The sequence below is a fragment of the Tamandua tetradactyla genome, chromosome 21 (genome assembly GCF_023851605.1).
Source record: "Tamandua tetradactyla isolate mTamTet1 chromosome 21, mTamTet1.pri, whole genome shotgun sequence".
Taxonomy (NCBI): Eukaryota; Metazoa; Chordata; class Mammalia; order Pilosa; family Myrmecophagidae; genus Tamandua; species Tamandua tetradactyla.
The window spans coordinates 7,327,805-7,345,107 of NC_135347.1; the positions used below are offsets into that span (position 1 = coordinate 7,327,805).

At 36.8% G+C, this 17,303-nt stretch overlaps 1 protein-coding gene across 11 annotated transcripts in view; it reads left to right on the forward strand.

The window, feature by feature from the left end:
• Positions 1-17,303, forward strand: part of LOC143665447 (uncharacterized) — a 66,165-nt gene that overhangs the window by 31,476 nt on the left and 17,386 nt on the right. For 3 of the 11 annotated variants that reach the window (XM_077138848.1, XM_077138844.1, XM_077138847.1), the window contains 3 exons: positions 5,869-5,938; positions 9,382-9,554; positions 15,990-16,049. In XM_077138848.1, coding sequence (XP_076994963.1) covers positions 9,491-9,554; positions 15,990-16,049 — 124 coding nt within the window. In that variant the 5' untranslated portion in view covers positions 5,869-5,938; positions 9,382-9,490. Of the gene's footprint in view, positions 1-5,868; positions 5,939-9,378; positions 9,555-12,805; positions 13,339-15,989; positions 16,050-17,303 lie in introns of those variants that run through there. The other 8 variants (XM_077138846.1, XM_077138849.1, XM_077138851.1 and 5 more) reach the window with 6 other exon arrangements.

Below are 17,303 nucleotides of genomic sequence, written 5' to 3' on the forward strand. Positions count from 1 at the left end.
CAAGCAGCTTAGCATACCTCATCTCAGCCCTTGCAGCTCAGCCCAGGCCTTTGGAGATGCAGAAAGAAATCTCTCCAGGGAAAGTTGTTGGAACCCAGAGGCCTGGAGAGAAGGCCAGCAGACATCACCCTGTGCTTCCTGCTTAAGAAAGAACCTCAGTTGAAAGTTAGCTAGCTGCCTTTCCTCTGAAGAACTAATGAAATAAATCCCCTTTTATTAAAAGCCAATCCATCACTGGTGTATCGCATTCCAGCAACTAGCAAACTAGAACACGGACTAAAGACACTAAGTAGGGAGACTGAAAAATATAGAAGCAATAAATAGCCCCCTTGCCACCCCACCTCCCCCCCAACAAACTTCAACAATTACCCTTAGCCAGGCAGAGCTGGCTTCATAATGCTGTGCTGCCACAGTCTTGAAATTCTTTATTTTTGAATAAGGGGGGGCCCTGTGTTTTCATTTTGCATTAGGTCTCAAAAATTATGTAGCCAGTCCTGATCTCAGGGAAGAATCAATATCTGATCTCACTAGGTTGGGAGAAAACCACTAAATTAGGGACTAGCCACCCTAAACTCATGAATGCATAGTAGAAACCTCTTGGGAGCTTTTTAAAACTACAATGTTCAGACCACTTTCTAGACCAATTAAATGAGAGTCTGGCAGGTGGAGGGCAGAGGAGTGGGTGGGACCAGGCACCAGAATTTTTTAAGCTCCCAGATGATCACTAGGTACAACTAAGAATAGCGACAACTGAAAGAAAGCAGAATGAGAACACACAAATATGGAACCAGAAAGGACAGGAACATTGAGAAATACAATGAAGTGCCTGAACTCATCTGTGAGGTGCCACTGATGGATTGGGTTTTGTTTTTTGCCTTTTCTTGTTGACCTGTTAATGGCTGCTGCTGGGAAATTCTTTTATCAATTATAACAAAGATACCACATGTTTGAGTTTGCTAGCTGCCGGAATGCAATATACTAGAAACGGTACCAATCAAAGGCATCTGGGGAAAGATACCTTGATTCAAGAAGGCCAATGAAATTCAGGGTTTCTCTCTCAAGTGAGAAGGCACATGGTGAACACAGGGCTTCTCTCTTGGCTGGAAAGGCACATGGTGAACATGGCATCATCTGCTAGCTTCTTCTCCTTGCTTCCTGTTTCATGAAGCTCCCCGGAAGGCATTTTCCTTCTTTATCTCCAAAGATTGCTGGCTGGTAGACTCTCCGCTTCGAATGAGTGGTGGACTCTCTGCTTCAAACAGAGAATGTGCCACAACATTCTCTGCTCTCACTGAATCTCCCATTCTCCAAAATGTTTCCTCTTTTGTAGGACTCCAGTAAACCAATCAATACCCACCCAAATGGGTGGAGACATGTTGTCACCTAATCCAGTTTAACAACCACTCTTGACTAAATCACATCATCCAGGGAGATGATCTGATTACACTTTCAAACATACAGTATTGCATAGGGATTATTCTACCTTCATGAAGTAGGATTTTGATTAAAACACAGCTTTTCTAGGGAGCATACATCCTTTCAAACCAGTACACCAAACAAATACAAAGTGTCAAAAGTAGGAGGGTTATATGAGAATGTTGTATTTTTACATGGCTTTTCTGTAAACATGCAACCTCTATAATTTAAAAAAATGATAATTTTAAAACATTATGCTAAGTGAGAGAAATCAGGCACAAGGTGCTACATATTGTATGATTCCATTTATATAAAATGTAAATATAAATAAATTTATAAAGACAATTAGATTAGTAGTTATATAAGGCTGGGGAAGGATAGAGGGATTCAGAGGTGACTGCTAAGTATGGATTTTTTCTTTTTGGAGTAATGGCAATATTCTAAAATTGATTGTAGTGATGAATACACAAGTTGCGATTATACTAAAAGCCATTGATTTTATACTTTGGATAGATTGTGTAGTATGTAAATCTATCTCAATTAAACTGCTTTAAAAAATAAAGCATTATATTTGTAGCTGAGGGTAGGGAAGAGGTTTTTAGGTGTGCTCTGGTCTTGCTGTTTTGGGCCTTAATGGATTGATGTCACAACATTTACTCTTCTAAAGTTTATTCACTTTATAGCTGAGGGCTGGTCAGGAGTAGTAGGTAACATCAGGACTCTACTAGAGCTGCTCAATTAAAGTGAAAATGTGGGTAACAACACTGTACCACAAGAACAATATGATTACTTTTACAAAAGAAGTGCCAGGGCTATCTGCCCAGAGAAACAACCCCATTTTCACCTTCCATACTCTACAAGCTGGTATTTGACCATTGGTCTCTCCACACAGAGAAACATACTAGGCTAAAGTAGCCAATGAACCCAAGAAAAAGTGAACTCAGAGAGAAAAACCAAAGATGTGTTAGCATAGCCTCCATGAAAGAGAAGAAGAGAAAATGGACAATTGTTATTAGTAAATGTATTAAAAACGGTGAAGTTGATATAACACAACTCAACAAATGGGTTGAATTGCAGAAAAAATACAGCTGAAGAACAAATCTGTGAACTAAACTAGGTCAAGGAATGGTCCCATATAAAAAAACAACACATCATGACCAAAGGGTTTCTATTCCAGTAATGCAAGAATTCTTCAATCTTAAGAAATACAGTAGTAAAATCCACCGTAACGTTAGAATTAAAAATAAGCTCGTTATGATGATTGTTTTAGCTTCCCAACTGCTAAAATAAATACTATTATACATACCATACAGTGGGTTCATGACAGGAATTTATTGGCTCACAGGTTCGGAGGCTAGAAGTTGGGCTTCTTCCCAGGGTCAGTGTCTTCAGGCTGGCTGGCAATCTTTGGGGCTCGCTGGCTTTTCCATCACATGACAATGCACATGGCAGCATTTTCTCCTTTCGCTTCTGGGTTCCGTTGACCTCCAGCTTCAGGCTGTTGTTCTCTGGCATCTGTAGAAGGGCCTCCTGTAATAGCATGGAGACCCATCTACTTTAGTTGGGCCACATCACATCTCACCTGAATTAACCTCCTCAGAAGGCCCTACTTACAATAAGTTCCCATGGCTAAAACCTATGAAATGATGAACAATATTACACCAGAACAAAATGAACAAAAATTTATTTCCCTGTTTCATTACTCCAATTGGACTTAGAAATTGGTTAAAAACATGTTTTTCTGAGGTACATTTCCCCAAGACACCACAATTTTCTTCACTGAGGTTAAAGAAGCATTTGACAAAATTTAACATCCATTCTTGATTCTTAAAATAATTAAAATTAAACTTAAAAGCTATATTGGCTTAAAAGCCTGCAACTTAATTAATTGGGAAAAGTTAGGGAAATTCTTTCTATAACCAGGAATAAGACAAAGATGTCCATTAACACTATTGCTGTTTAGAGTTTTATTTGTGGTATTAATCAACATAATTAGACAAGATATATTAGAGTTCTGAGTATTTTAGTTTAATCTAAACCTAAAAATAATTCATATAAATTAAAAATCTTCACATATAAAATTTTCTAGTTAGAAAATAAAAGGAAAAATTCTCCATCTAAATCAGCAAAATGCAATAAAATATCTGTGCATTACGTTAGCAAGAAATGTGTAAAACCTATGTGATAACATTTAAAATGCTTCTGAAGGAATCCAAAGGAGACCTGGCAAAATAGAAATGCTCTCAATGTGTTTGAATGAGTTTGGATTAAAAAGATGTCAACTATCCATAAATTAATTTATAAATATAAGGTAAAGCTGACAACAAAGTTTTTTTTTCAGAGGTATACCAACAGAGTTCTTTTATTTCTTCCCCCAAAACTTTTCTAGCTGATTTTAAAGTTCATATAGGAAAATATTGAGCAAGCTAGCAGAAAAATTAAGAACAATGAGAGGGGACCAATTCTTTCAGATTTCAAAAGATACAAAAAAGTTTCAATTAACACACTGAGACTCAATTAACACAGTTACACATGTGGAGACACACAGATGAAAAAATACTAGAAAGTTCTGAATAAAATATAGAGGAGAATTTGCTATAAAATTGATACTTTAGTCATAGGATGTTGTTGGACTTTTTAATACATAATGTTGGAATAACTGAGTAGCAAATTTTTTATCCAATTAGATTAAAGGCTTAGTAATTTCAATTTTTAAAGGTTAAAAATTCAGTCATAAAATACTAGAAAAAAATGTGGGTAAATGCTTATAAAACCATAGAGAAGGGAAGCTGTTTCTTTCTAGTATTCAAAATCCAGAAGCCATAAAATAAAAGATTCATAAATTTGATGACATGAATACAAAAACATCTGCATAGTGAAAAAAGAAGAACCATATAAGCAAAGTCAAAATGCAAATAACAAACCAAGAAACATTATTTGTAACTCATTTTAGAAGAAAAGGACTACCTCTTTTATTAAAAAAAACTCTTAGGAATTTATACAAGTAATGACCAAGAACGCAATAGAAAGAAGGGTGAAAGAACACATGGTTGGATAGTTCACAAGACAATAACTGAAAAATTGCTTCACCTCATTTAGTAGAATAAATGCACATAAAATCTAAACTTAAATACCACTTCTCATCCATCAGATTGGAAAAATTGAAAAATTCATCTGAAACTTTGTAACTTTCCAATTTTGTGTGAGAAACTTTGAGACCACTGGCACTTCACACCAGTTTCTGTTGGGAGCGCAATATGATATAAATGAAGGGAGTGGAATTTGCCCTTACCTTCAAAATTATAAACATATTGTCCTCTTAAATCCGCAGTTTCTTTAATAGGAATCTATTTTACAGAGATGACTGCACATGTAAGAAATGACATAGTCTTTAGTATTAAATGAGGCAATTTTTTTTTTTTTTTTTGCACGGGCAGGCACCGGAAATTGAACTGGGTCTCAGACATGGCAGGCAAGAATTCTGCCACTGAGCCACTGTTGCACCAGCCCAAGACAATTTTTTTTTGAAATAGCAAAAGATAAGAAACAACACGAGGATCCAGAAATAAGGAAATGACTAAACTATGATGCATAGTCACCAATTTAAAAAAATCATATAAGGTTTCTATATATTAAAAAATTCTATATATTGCTCTGGAAAGATGCCGGAACATAGTCAAGTTAAAATGCAAGTTGAATATAATGTTATTGTTACTACTACTACCTTCTGTGTGGGAAAGGAGATAAAATTAGAATAAATGGCATTTTTTCTTGATTTTGCATAAGAAACATTGAAAGGATATCCAAGAAAATAATAAAATGGTTACTTCAAGGAGAGTTGGAAAATGTAATTGTTTGGACATGGATGGGAGCAAGACTTGTCAGGAAATATTTTAAAACATTATTTTGATTTTTGAAATATGTAAAGAGGGTATTTATTTTAAAAATGAATTTATTAAAATAAATCTATAGAAAAATTAAATACTGAGTGATTAATTGAATGGATATGGTGGAGGATGAATCATTTGAGTATCTGAGTTACTCAGTTTGAAATATCATCCAGTTAGACAGGGAAGTTTCTATGGATGCCAGTAGGTTTGATGGAAAGGATTATTTTGAGGGTAAGCATTCAAGAGTTCGATGACTGATAATAATGAATAGAAAGAGAGTTTTCACAAGCTGTTAGAGTAACTGTCTTGATATACCTGTCAGCAAGCCAGGTCACTTAACCGAATCATGGATGATAGGTTCCCCTGTACCAGTTTGTAGTGCTATTTGATCCAGAGCAGTCACCTTAAAAATGGGATGCTGGTGGCAGAACTGCTCTCTTGCTAATATGATTGACATGAAGGGAGAAATTGCAAAGAAGAAATAATGTCATGAATAAAATAATAACATATGGAAATCTTTATTTGTTTTCACAATGCTGCACTCCATCTGATCCTGGTAAAGAATGACTGTTAAGAAATCCCCTGCCCTTTTGTCTCCTGGGGAGAAGGACCTCTTTCCCTGTATTGCTAGGGTAAGTCTTGTAGATGAAACCCTGCTTGTCTCTGACAAGGCAGGACACAGACCCTCTAAATTCCTAATCTTTGGCTAATAAATGATTCACTGAAATCTTTCTTCCCACTGACCAATCTTTATAAAATGCCTATTAAGCTGACTCGACCAAAAGTTAGTTAGGTTTTTCCCCTGTGCACCAGTCCCTAAATTCAAATTGACCCTGAGAATAAGAAAACATTAGGATGCTGAACAACTCCTCAAGAACCTCTCCAAAAAATATGCTAACCGCGCCCACCCCCCCCAACAGAATTCCTGCTTAACTGTCTGATCACAGCACGTGCTCAGCCCACTGCCCCACACCCTATTTCCTCTAGCCTTGTTTACTACTCCTAATAAAAGAAAAGCTCTTTTCTGCCTCACCTTGTAACACTTGTAGATTTTATTGTTGGAAGGCTTGCCCTACTGCAATAAGCTCCCTCCCCCTATTGCAATAGTTCCCCTTGATAAAATCCTTCCTTATTAATGCCTGAACTTTCTTTTTCTGCAGCACATTATATATTTTATTTTGCAGATTAACATCTGTAGTGGTGCTTGCTCACATAAATTGAAATTTAAAGGGGACAAGGGCTATGTGAGCTCTGTAGATATAAACTTGAGATCCATCTGCACAGAGGTGACAGCTGGAGTTATGAAGTAAATGAGAGTTTTCAGAATAGTTTGCAAAGAGAAGAGTATAGCTTGAACTAGAAACTTTGGTCATATTTGCAGTTTCAGGAAAATTAAGAAATTATAACAGAGGGGAAAAAAAGTAAGAAATCTTTCCTTTTTATCCCTTTCCTTTTTTTTTTTGTCAAACCACCAACTATATGAATAAATTGACTTAATATATAAGTGGTTAAGAAGCATCAGAATGCAGCAGAAATTGTGTTAGAGATCAGGAGACTTGGAATCTCCGTCTATCTCTGTCTATAATGATCTCTTTGACACAAAGTAATGTTCTTTCCCCATCTGTTAAATAATGGAAGTGAAATTGATGTCCTCAAGATATTATTCATCTCTAAAAGTCAATGAATCTTGCAAAATCAAAGTTCTACTTTATCTTCACCAAGGTTCAATAACTTTCGTAAAATATAAAATGGATCCCCCCAAATTTCACATCTTGGCGCTAGGCAGTTAGCACTGATGCCTCTGTTAAGACATTTATACTTGCAAACCATCTATTAGTAACTATCTCCTGTGGTGATTGAGCTAGTTTATTAAAAACAAGTAGCACATTACCTTTTCCTAGTGCACAAACTTCTCTAAAGAAACTTAACTAAAGGTAATTTGATACAATGAAATGTTAAATATCGTTTTATCACCATAGGAAGTTTTTATGCCACAGGTACTAAAAGACAGCCAATTCCAGAGAAAGTATATAACTTTTTGCATCTTGCATGCTAGAGCAGCTGTATTAAAATACATTTAAATGAAGAGGAGGGAGACATATTCATTGAAACAGCACAATGCCAATTTTCAAGAGAATTTTTGAGAAGCAATTCTTTCATAAGACTGTCAAAGACAAATGAGAATTGTCACTGTGGGCTCCTAACACATAAAGAAAGGAAATTGACTAAAATTACTTCCATCATTAAAATTAAGTAGGATGTGTAAATATTTCAACACAATATGTCCTAAAAGCAAATGCTTTCAAATTGGTTTTACCAAATCATTATTGCTAAACTCTGACTTTCCAAGATAAATGGGATTTGTAATATCTTAACAAATTAGCTTTAGTTTAGTATAAGCATAGTTTATGCAAAAATGCTGAGCACATAGCCAAGCCTTGACATGTATTTATTGAGTGTTAATCATCCAAGAGATCCATTAAGATTTTCATTGTTTAATCCTCTATTACAGGTTCAATGTGACTTTTGTTACTCCACTGTCTTCTTGCATACGGTAATCCTTTGAGAAATAAAAAGTGGAAACAATTCCTGTTAACTTTTGCGGGAGCAGGTTATTTTGCCCTATGAAAACCACTATGTCAAAGCTGTAAATTTGCGTGCAGCTTTCAAAATAACATGCCTAGTCTGGGTTTCTCTACCTTTATGCCCCTATTACTCCTGGTAGTGGTAAAGAAGCAGAGTACATTTCCTGGTTTTTTGACACAGGCAGGGAATCTACCTGGCCATTTCTTAGATACTGTCTATGCTCTAGCTGCTGATGGAGCCACTTCCTCCTATCCCAGAAGGAAAGGTTCTTACCACAGACTTCTAATATTGTTTCTCTCCTCTCACCATTATCCAAGACCACTTTTCATCTAATTAATAGTTCTTCAATTTTTATTATAGGCATTGGCTTTTCAGGCTCTTCCTTAGTTAGTTTTGTTAGTTATATTTTCTAACAATTTGCATGTCAGTTTTCAAATTTATTGGCACAAAGTTGATGACATTTTCTTATTTCTTATTGTTCTTGTCTGTGGCTATAGTTATGACCCCTTTCTTATGCAAAAAATATTTTAGGGGGTGCAAGGGTAGGTGGTAGAATTCTCACCTGCCATGTGGGAGACCTGGGTTTGATATGTCTCTGTGTTTTTGAAATAGTCCATAATTTCAGATATTTGTCTACTTTGTCTCCTCGAACTATTAATTCTTTATCAATGTTCTGTTTTCATACTTTTCATTTCACTGCTTTTTGCTTTTATTTTTATTATCCATTCCTTCTATTCTTTTTTCTAAAGATTTCATTCTTTTTGGTTTTTTTTTTCTTTGCTCACTTGTTCATTTTCAAGTTGGACCTTCCATTGTTCTAATTAATTCATAATTCATCTACTTTTATAGGCGTTTATGCTATATATTTACCTAAAGTACTTCATTTGCTTGATGTTACAAGCATTGATATATAGAATTTTCATAATCATTACATTCTAAGTTGTTTTATTTCTGTTAAAATTGGCTGTCATTATTTTTAAATATCCAAGTATATTAGGATCTTTAAATTTACGGTTTCTTTATTAACCTCTAACTTCATTGTACTGAGTCAGAAAATTTAGGCTGTGTAACGCTTACTATTACAATTTAATGTTGAAATTGAATGAGACTTCCTTTAGGGCCAATCAATGATTATTTTTGTATAATAAATGTTCCATTTGAGTTTGAGGGGAATGTCTATTTGATACTTTGAGGAATAAAATTGTACACACCCCCACATACATTAGATTAAGTATGTTAATTATTAAATTATTCAGGATAGAACAATCTATGCTGTGACTAAAAAACAAAAAGGCCTGTCAGTGGTTCAGTTAATATTGAATATTGATATATTTTGTCATTTTGCTACCATTTAAATTTCTTATTACTTTTTGCTGTTCTATGTTTCTTTTTTCCAGTTTCCCTCATATTTAAATTAATTTGGTCTTAGAGCAATAGCACTCTCTTGGTAGTCTCTGTCTCTGATTGCTGATCTTATTAATCCCAGCAGACACCATCTGATGTGGACCTGCCTCCAATAAGCTCCTTCCCAAGTGCTCAGCGGCAGAAGTCCAAGTTCCTAGATTGGCCAATCACATTGCTGGTTTGCAAGCATCCCCATGAGAAGTCTCCAAACTTCTAAAAGTCCAATGTTCCCACAGAGTTGTTCTTCTTTCAGGCATGGTACTGCAACATCATTATTTAATAACTATGTCTTCTCCTCTGCTTAATTTTCTTTCCTCATGTAAATCCTGTTATGTGGATATTAACATGTCCACAGCTATCCTCCCTATAATTTAGATTTTAATGTAATTTATAGTTCTTTACTTTTTCCTGAGGATACTTGCATTGAATTTCATCATTATATTTGAAATGCCTTTAATTTATGGTATAAAGGCAGGTTTTTTTAAGTTCTGTCCCTTAGGCCAACAAAATTAACAATGAGAATCAAAGATTGATACTCTAGCTACAGAAGTAAATAATTATTACAAATGTATATGTTACAAAAGTTACATATTATATAGTGATGTGGGCTTAAAGTTATAGCTCTTGTGATTTTTACTACTGTAAAGATTCCCCCAAATAAAATTACAGGCCCTGAGAGACACAACTAAAACTGTTTACATATAAAGATAAAGGCCAAAAATTTGAGTGAGCGTTAGTTAAGCAAGAAACACCCTATCAGTGATGGAGAAGGGAAGGAAAAGTCTGAAGTCATGGGGTTTTGCCATTTTTCCCTAGAAACTATATCCTGCACTCTGAATAATACCTTGGAAATGAGAAAAAGAAGAGAATAAACTGGGAAAAGTCATCAGTTTAATGCCTTAGAGAAGCTGGCTGTGGAAAAATGAACTAAAAGGAGGCGGGGAGAGAAGGAGAGGATGGAGATAGGAAGAGTGGATGGAAAAAGGGAGGGAGGAAAGGAATATGGGAAGGAAATAAGGAAGAGGGCAGGAGGGAAGGAAAGTTGAAAGGAGGGGAGAGAAGAAGGAAAGAAGGGAGAAAGAAAAGGAAGAAGGAAGGAGGAGATAAGAATAAAAAGACAAACTAGAATAATCTCAAATGAAAGCTGTAAGGGATGCTGCAGGGATGAATGAAACAATGCAGAAATAGCTTTTAAAAAAACTGAGAACCACTGGAATTGTGCTAAAAATACAAGGGTATTTTAAGAGACTATAATACTGTTGATACTATCCTGGTGCAGGTGGAAGAGACGAACAGCTGAAAGGAAGAGGATACAGAGAAGATTGGACAGAGGGTGCAGAGTAGAATATACCAGAATGATGTATCAAAGAAGTATCCAATGGACACAGGATTTGATTTTGATACTAAGCCAAAGATATGTAGTACAGAGCTTTCATAGGTAAGGGGTGGGAGGGCAGGATAGAGAACTTTAGAAAAGGTTCCATATACCTTCACACACTTATACATGTATTAATCTATCCACTTTCACTCTGCCACAGTCATAAAGTTTAGCACCCACTTCCCTCATGTCCATGGCTTCTCCCCTTCCTTTATAGTTTCACTCATAGTTATTTGCTTATATCTTCTCAAGCTTCCACGTTTGCTTACTCCTTATCTCACAGAATTATCCCCATATGTTTTAGCTTGCCATATGCTGTAACAAATTTTGTGGATTGGTTGGCTTAAGCCACAGACATTTATTTTTTCACAGGTTTCTAGGCTAGAAGTCCAAAATCAGGGTATCATCAGGATCATGCATTCTCTGGTGTCTGCAGTGTTCTGCTGGTGACTGGCTAGAAATCCACATCTCAAGCTCTCCCCACATCATGTGGCCATCTGGACCCTTCAGTCTCCTACTGCTGCTATGGCCAGATTTCCTCTGCTAATAAAGACTTTTATGTTACTGGATTAGGGCCTACCGTGGATTCCATTTGGCATCCTCTAGATTCTATTTACAAACAAGTTCACACTCACTGGACCAGGATTAGGTCTTGAATATGTCTTTTGGGTACAAGAATCAATGCATAACACCATACTTACTCTCTTACATTCACTTTTTCTTGTTACCATATGTTGGCACACTTATATGCATGCCATTCATATGGTATGCTTACACTCTATTTTAACTACTTTGGAACTTATTTTTTTCTAATTACAATCCATGAAGACATCACAATCTCTTATTCACCTCTCTGCCATCTTAACTGCTAACACTTTTAGATATTCAAATGTTTCCATGGCTCTATAACCATCTTCCTCTCACATGCATACTCTCTTAAGCCTGTGTGTGTCACAAAGTTTTAAGAAAACATTTTGAGTCCTATAATCTCATACAGATAACATACAATATCTAAACTATAGCATGAAAATTACATATTTTTCATACTATATATCTAACTATTAGTCACAATCAACATGAGACTATGACACACAGTTTACACATGTAACACCTGAGTCTAGGTTTTGTGGGAACAGAGACAATATCTGGAGACACAGAGAGACATAACACTTAAGCTATCCTCACAAAAACAAGCATTTCTCACACCCACAACCTCTATACATCCAGTATTAACACTTAACCACAGACATAACACAGGTTATTCCCAATTTTAAAACAGAGAATACACATGCACACTCACACAATCCATCCACTGACAAATACTTCACTTTCCTGTACTCTCTATACCACACATTATACCAAATATAATTAAAGTTTTGGATGAGTATTGAAGGGGGAAATTTGATTGTAGAGTTGGTAAATATTTTGTACAAGGAGAGGGCCATGAGTTCTTAGAGAGATGTTATTTCCTTAGGAATCAAACTGTTGATTTATTTGAGCTTCTAAACCCACTGGAATGGGGTCTGTAACAATAAATATGAAAGGATTTAAAAGGAAAAGAATGACTTTTAAGAGGCTGAGCTCATTGGTAGGTGTGGCAAAGATCTAGTGACAGTACATATTAGGGTTAAAGGAGATTGAGAGAGGCTGGTCATGGCCAAGTTCCAATAATGCTAAGGTTGAAAGTATACCAATATTACCCCGAAAAGAAAAGGCCTATTCAGTGGTAGATTGGAGTTGACCCCACAATTCAAACTTTAGATAAGGCCTAGCTATTCATAGCTGATGTGGTCTGAAGGCAGGAATGGGGTCACAGAGAGAGATCTTTCAGTCATGACAAGAACGGAATTCCTGATGAGAGGCAGAAGATGTGAAGCCAGGAGCTTTCCTCTTCACCAAAACACTGCCTCTCTTGGAAAGTACAAAGAGAAGAATGACCAAAGACATGGTGTCTACATGTAAAATGTGGGGGACTGTTCCTTATAGCAGTGGGAATTCAATAAATGTTTGAGTCTTACGAAATCATGAGCTATTTTCAAGTCTATGCCTATACACCAACACACACTTATGTAAACTTTTATTTATACATGAGTTAAATAGTAATAATGAGGTATAACACTGACTATTTTCTGTGAGCTAGGTGGAGTCTGTTAGATACTGTCATATCACTGGGGAGATACCTTGGATACAGGAAAGAATTTCTTTTAAGTCTAGTTACCTATCTTCTAATTTCAATTTGAAAATGGGAGATATAAAAAGTCAAGTTAATGATAGTCTCCACTGGTAAGAGGAAACACCCCAGCTCTGGGATGTGGTCAGCCTGTCTCCCTCTGAGTCCCAGCTGAGTCACTGGAATGCATTGATGTCACAGAATCTTGCCTTACTGGTGATCATTTGCATCATAATGCCCTGTGAGTGAGTGAGCACTGGCCACACCAGTGATCTGGTGAGGTGGCAGTTGCTCAAGTGATTTGTTGCTCTTGAGTACACAAATTTGATACTGAGCTAACATTAGCTGATTCTTTGAGAGTTAAGAAGAACAGAATTTCAGAGAGAAAAGGACTCAATTCGAGTCCTTTCCAAAGAGCTGAAGCATGAAAAGGAAACAAAAAAGGAAACATCTGGAAAGCACAGACTCCCAAAAAACTGACAAGGCATCACGAAGTATGTTGGAAACATATTCTCTTGTTATAGCATCACAGGAACTGCATCTAAGGAGGGATGGAGAAAGGAACCCTAGTAGTTGAGGGTGAGGTGAAGAGGTGGGGTGGGAGAGTAAGAAATACAGAGAAGCAGATGCTGGTCATCCTGAAGGTCCAGAAGGCCTGAGAGTAAAGAGAAGGATGAGATGAATCTGCTCCTCTCTCTGTGGCTTAGGGCTTGTGCTAGCCTTCTGAAGTCTGCCCAGGTTACTTTGTCATAGTCCCAATGGTTGATTAATCAACCTCTCAAAATCCTCTCAAAATCCCAAGTCCCTTGATTTTATTTCTGCCTAAGAGCATTAGGTAAGCAAATGATGCTGTCCTAATTAGAAGTTTTCTAATGCTTTCTCCTTTTAAAGAAGAAGAAAGTATGGCTCATTGAACTGAGGGAATAATTTTTTAAGAAGTAAAGTGAGGACACTGAAAATCTGGTTATGCAGGGATGAGAATATAAACTAATAAAGGATTTATTTACTAAAGAGTAAAAATTGTCCTATACTATGAGTAGTTAACCATGGGGCTTCTATGTGAAATGTTGTTACTTGGACAAAAGTCATGGATTCTTTTGCCCAAAGTGCTCAATAACTAATTCTTGAGATGCTAGGGTTTCAAAGAGAGTTTATTACTAGGCACATAGTAGGAGGGTAGATGGCCTAGCAGCCTAAAATCTGTCTCCCCAAGTTTAGGAGGGTCAAGGTTTTAGGATTTTAGCAAGGGGAGATGAGGACATTTCAAAGAGCAAGTTCAAAGCAGGAAAGGAGACAGTGTTATCATTGTCGTTTCAATAGGGGAACATGAGTAGAAAAGAGAGGAGACAGCTATCACTTCAGTAGTAAAGGTATAAGCCAAAAGGAAGGGAGTCAAGTGACCTTTCAATGGTAGAGTTTAGCAGATACGATTTACAAATATCTGGGGCTGAGTCTAGTTGATGGTGACTTCAAATGCTTCATGATCATTAGGACCTTTGCCATGTAAGCAAATGACCAGATAAAAGGAGTAACAGCTCCTAGTCACAAAACCACAAGATAAGGGCTTTTACAATCGTTCCCGATATCAGGGCAGCTCAATTAGAGTTTAGGAAATTTCAAGTATTCCCCTCTTTCTGCTCCAATTCCCCAGAAAGCAAAAAGGAGACTGAGGCAGGCCACGGTGGCTCAGTAGGCAGGATTCCTGCCTGCCATGCCAGAGATCTTATGTTTGATTCCCGGTGCCTGCCCATGTAAAAAATAAAAAAGGAATATGATTCAATAATTAAAATCATACTTAAATCTTAATTTCTTGGTTTCAACGTATACATAAACAGGAAACAGTGCACATAAAGAAAACACTGTTAAACCCCAGTTAAAATTTAATGGTTTAATTGAGGATCTGAGTCAGACCCTTTCCTAAAACATGGGAAAGATTTAGTCCTGGTTTCTAAGGAAGTTAAGAGTAAACAAGTAACCTTAATATGGAAGACCATTGCTTAGTGGTGGGTGGAGAGAGAATAGAGCCAGCCCTGAATTATAAATGTTGGCTCATAATCCAGAAGAGACCCTGAGATTTCCAACAAAGTTTGGCTGTTTTGCATATTGATACTGGGCCCTGGAAGAAGTCTGGAGAGTGAAGCTTCTTCATTTCATGGGTCCAAATTTTTAGAAAAGGTTGATGGAGAAAACAGTTTGCAGTTATTTACTTCTTCTTACCAAACTCTGCTGCACAGGGGAAGGGGCAAAGAAGAGGTGGTGGTATGAAGAGAGATATAATCCAAGGGTAAAGTTGTATAAGACATCATGGTTCATACCTGGCATAACTTCAATAAAGTTAATGCAATCTAGAGTTCTCACTGAGTGTATTGAGTGTTGGCTATGAGACATACGAAGCCCATACACCTCTTCACACATAACCACATATAGCTCACAAATCAGTCAGGGAATGTTAAACATTAATGTCTAACATAATTGGCCACTTGCAATTATCAGTACAATTCTTTCCTTCTCAAAACGCATCACAACACTTCCTATACTAGTTAAATTAGTTTAGTGACCATTGCACACACGTATTTCTTGCTTACATAAAAATTCAGGGTATATGTCTAGGTGAATAGGGCAATTCTCCTCCATGAGGTCCCAAGCTAATGGGGACCTGTGATCACTGGCGTGCAGCTTTCAAGGTCCACCTGGGTTACCAGTATCCCAGTCAGCTAGAAAAGGAAAAGGCATGGAGGGACATGGAAGAGGCTTTTATGGTTATGTCTGGAAATGGCAAAGGTCATTTGTACACATTTCACCTTGCAGAAAGTTTATTCACATGGTCAGAATTATCTACAAGGGAGGTTGATAAAAAAAAAAAAAACTAATCTGGTAGCATATCCGGGGAGAAAGGAGACAATTCAATTTACAAAGATGACTCATTGTGCAAATCCACCCATCTGTGACACATATTGACACAAGAAATATTATTCTACTTTTAAAACTTTCAGTGATAGGAACCGGACTACACTATCCATTGACATGAAAGCCGTAGTTATTAACTGTATGTATCCAAAGTAGACTTTCAACAGTTGTTTAATGGATGAAAAGATACACATGAACAACATCTCTCTTATTTAATTGTTTTTTTTTAATTTCCCAGAGAAGTTGAAAGTGACATGTGCTGTGCAGTGTGAGCACAAAGAGATGGCCACAACCCAAGGTAGGAAAGCACGGGGGACTTCCTGCTCCTCTCAGTCCTTGTCCTGCATCTCATTTGAACATAAATTCACTGGTACTGGTAAGGAGAGCCTACTAAAGAGGAGGCAGAAGGGAATGTGGGATCTAAGCATGGCTTAGAATTAAGCTGAGTGGCTCAGGTCATCAACTGATAGAGGCTGCCCAGTCCAGGAAGAAATGGAAAATGCTTCTCTATCTTCTACGGTAAATGCTCAGGGGATCAGCAATAGAAGCAACATATTGCAAGGAATAAACACCTGAGAGGCCTGGAGAAAGCTGGAGGCGACAGTGGAGACCAAGTTTCTATTTGAGGAAATGCAGGAAAGGGACAAAGGGAATGAGAGTTTCATCAGAGAAACATAAGAGTAGTATATGGATATGATCTAGGAGAATTAATATTATATTGTCAGGAAGAAGTAAAAGTACTGACAGCTTAGGACAGGCCAGAGGTGGAGGGATCCCCTAGAGTTGGACATGAGATGCTAAACAGATACACCCAGTTCAAGGTTCCCAGACAGAAGAAACAATTTCCTCCCTCTTTGCCTTCAAGAGTAGAATGCGACTCTTTACATAGGATTCTAATGTAACTGAGGCAGTGGGCTGGAATGAGGGAGAGATATTGTAAGACCTGTTCAGACTTAGGCTCCCAAAGTGTCCCATGTTAAAAAAATGCATCTTCACCCCATCATGTCCATATGTCATCGTAACTAATGTTCTTACACTCATCCCTGCACAGTCCCACCGTGAAATCCATATCCTTTCCTCACATTTCCTTACAATACTCCACATGTATCTAGATGCTTATTAAATGTTACATTATGCACTCACATTCTTATTTGCCATTTTTGCTTCCCTATAGAGTCAACCCCCTCAAAAGAGCAGTCAATGAGCAGCATCTCCAGTTTCTATTCTCTTATTTTCTTTTCCCAATTTTCTATTTTGCAAAATTAAAAATCTGTGGAAAACTTAATGGGACAATACCACAAATAGGCATATATCATTCGTTTTTCACCTAGATATAAAACTTTAAAATTTTGTCTTTCTATCTATTTAAGAATAACTTGAAAATAAATTGATGTTACAGCTTTCACCACTAATCATTTTTAGGATGTAAGACATAAGAAAAAAAGAGAAGAAAATGCACTCTTCTACATTGTCCCATCTATGAAAGATATTATAAGGGTGTACTTTCATTTGATCTCCTCTTCAAATTATGCTATTACTGTTGTGCATGTTA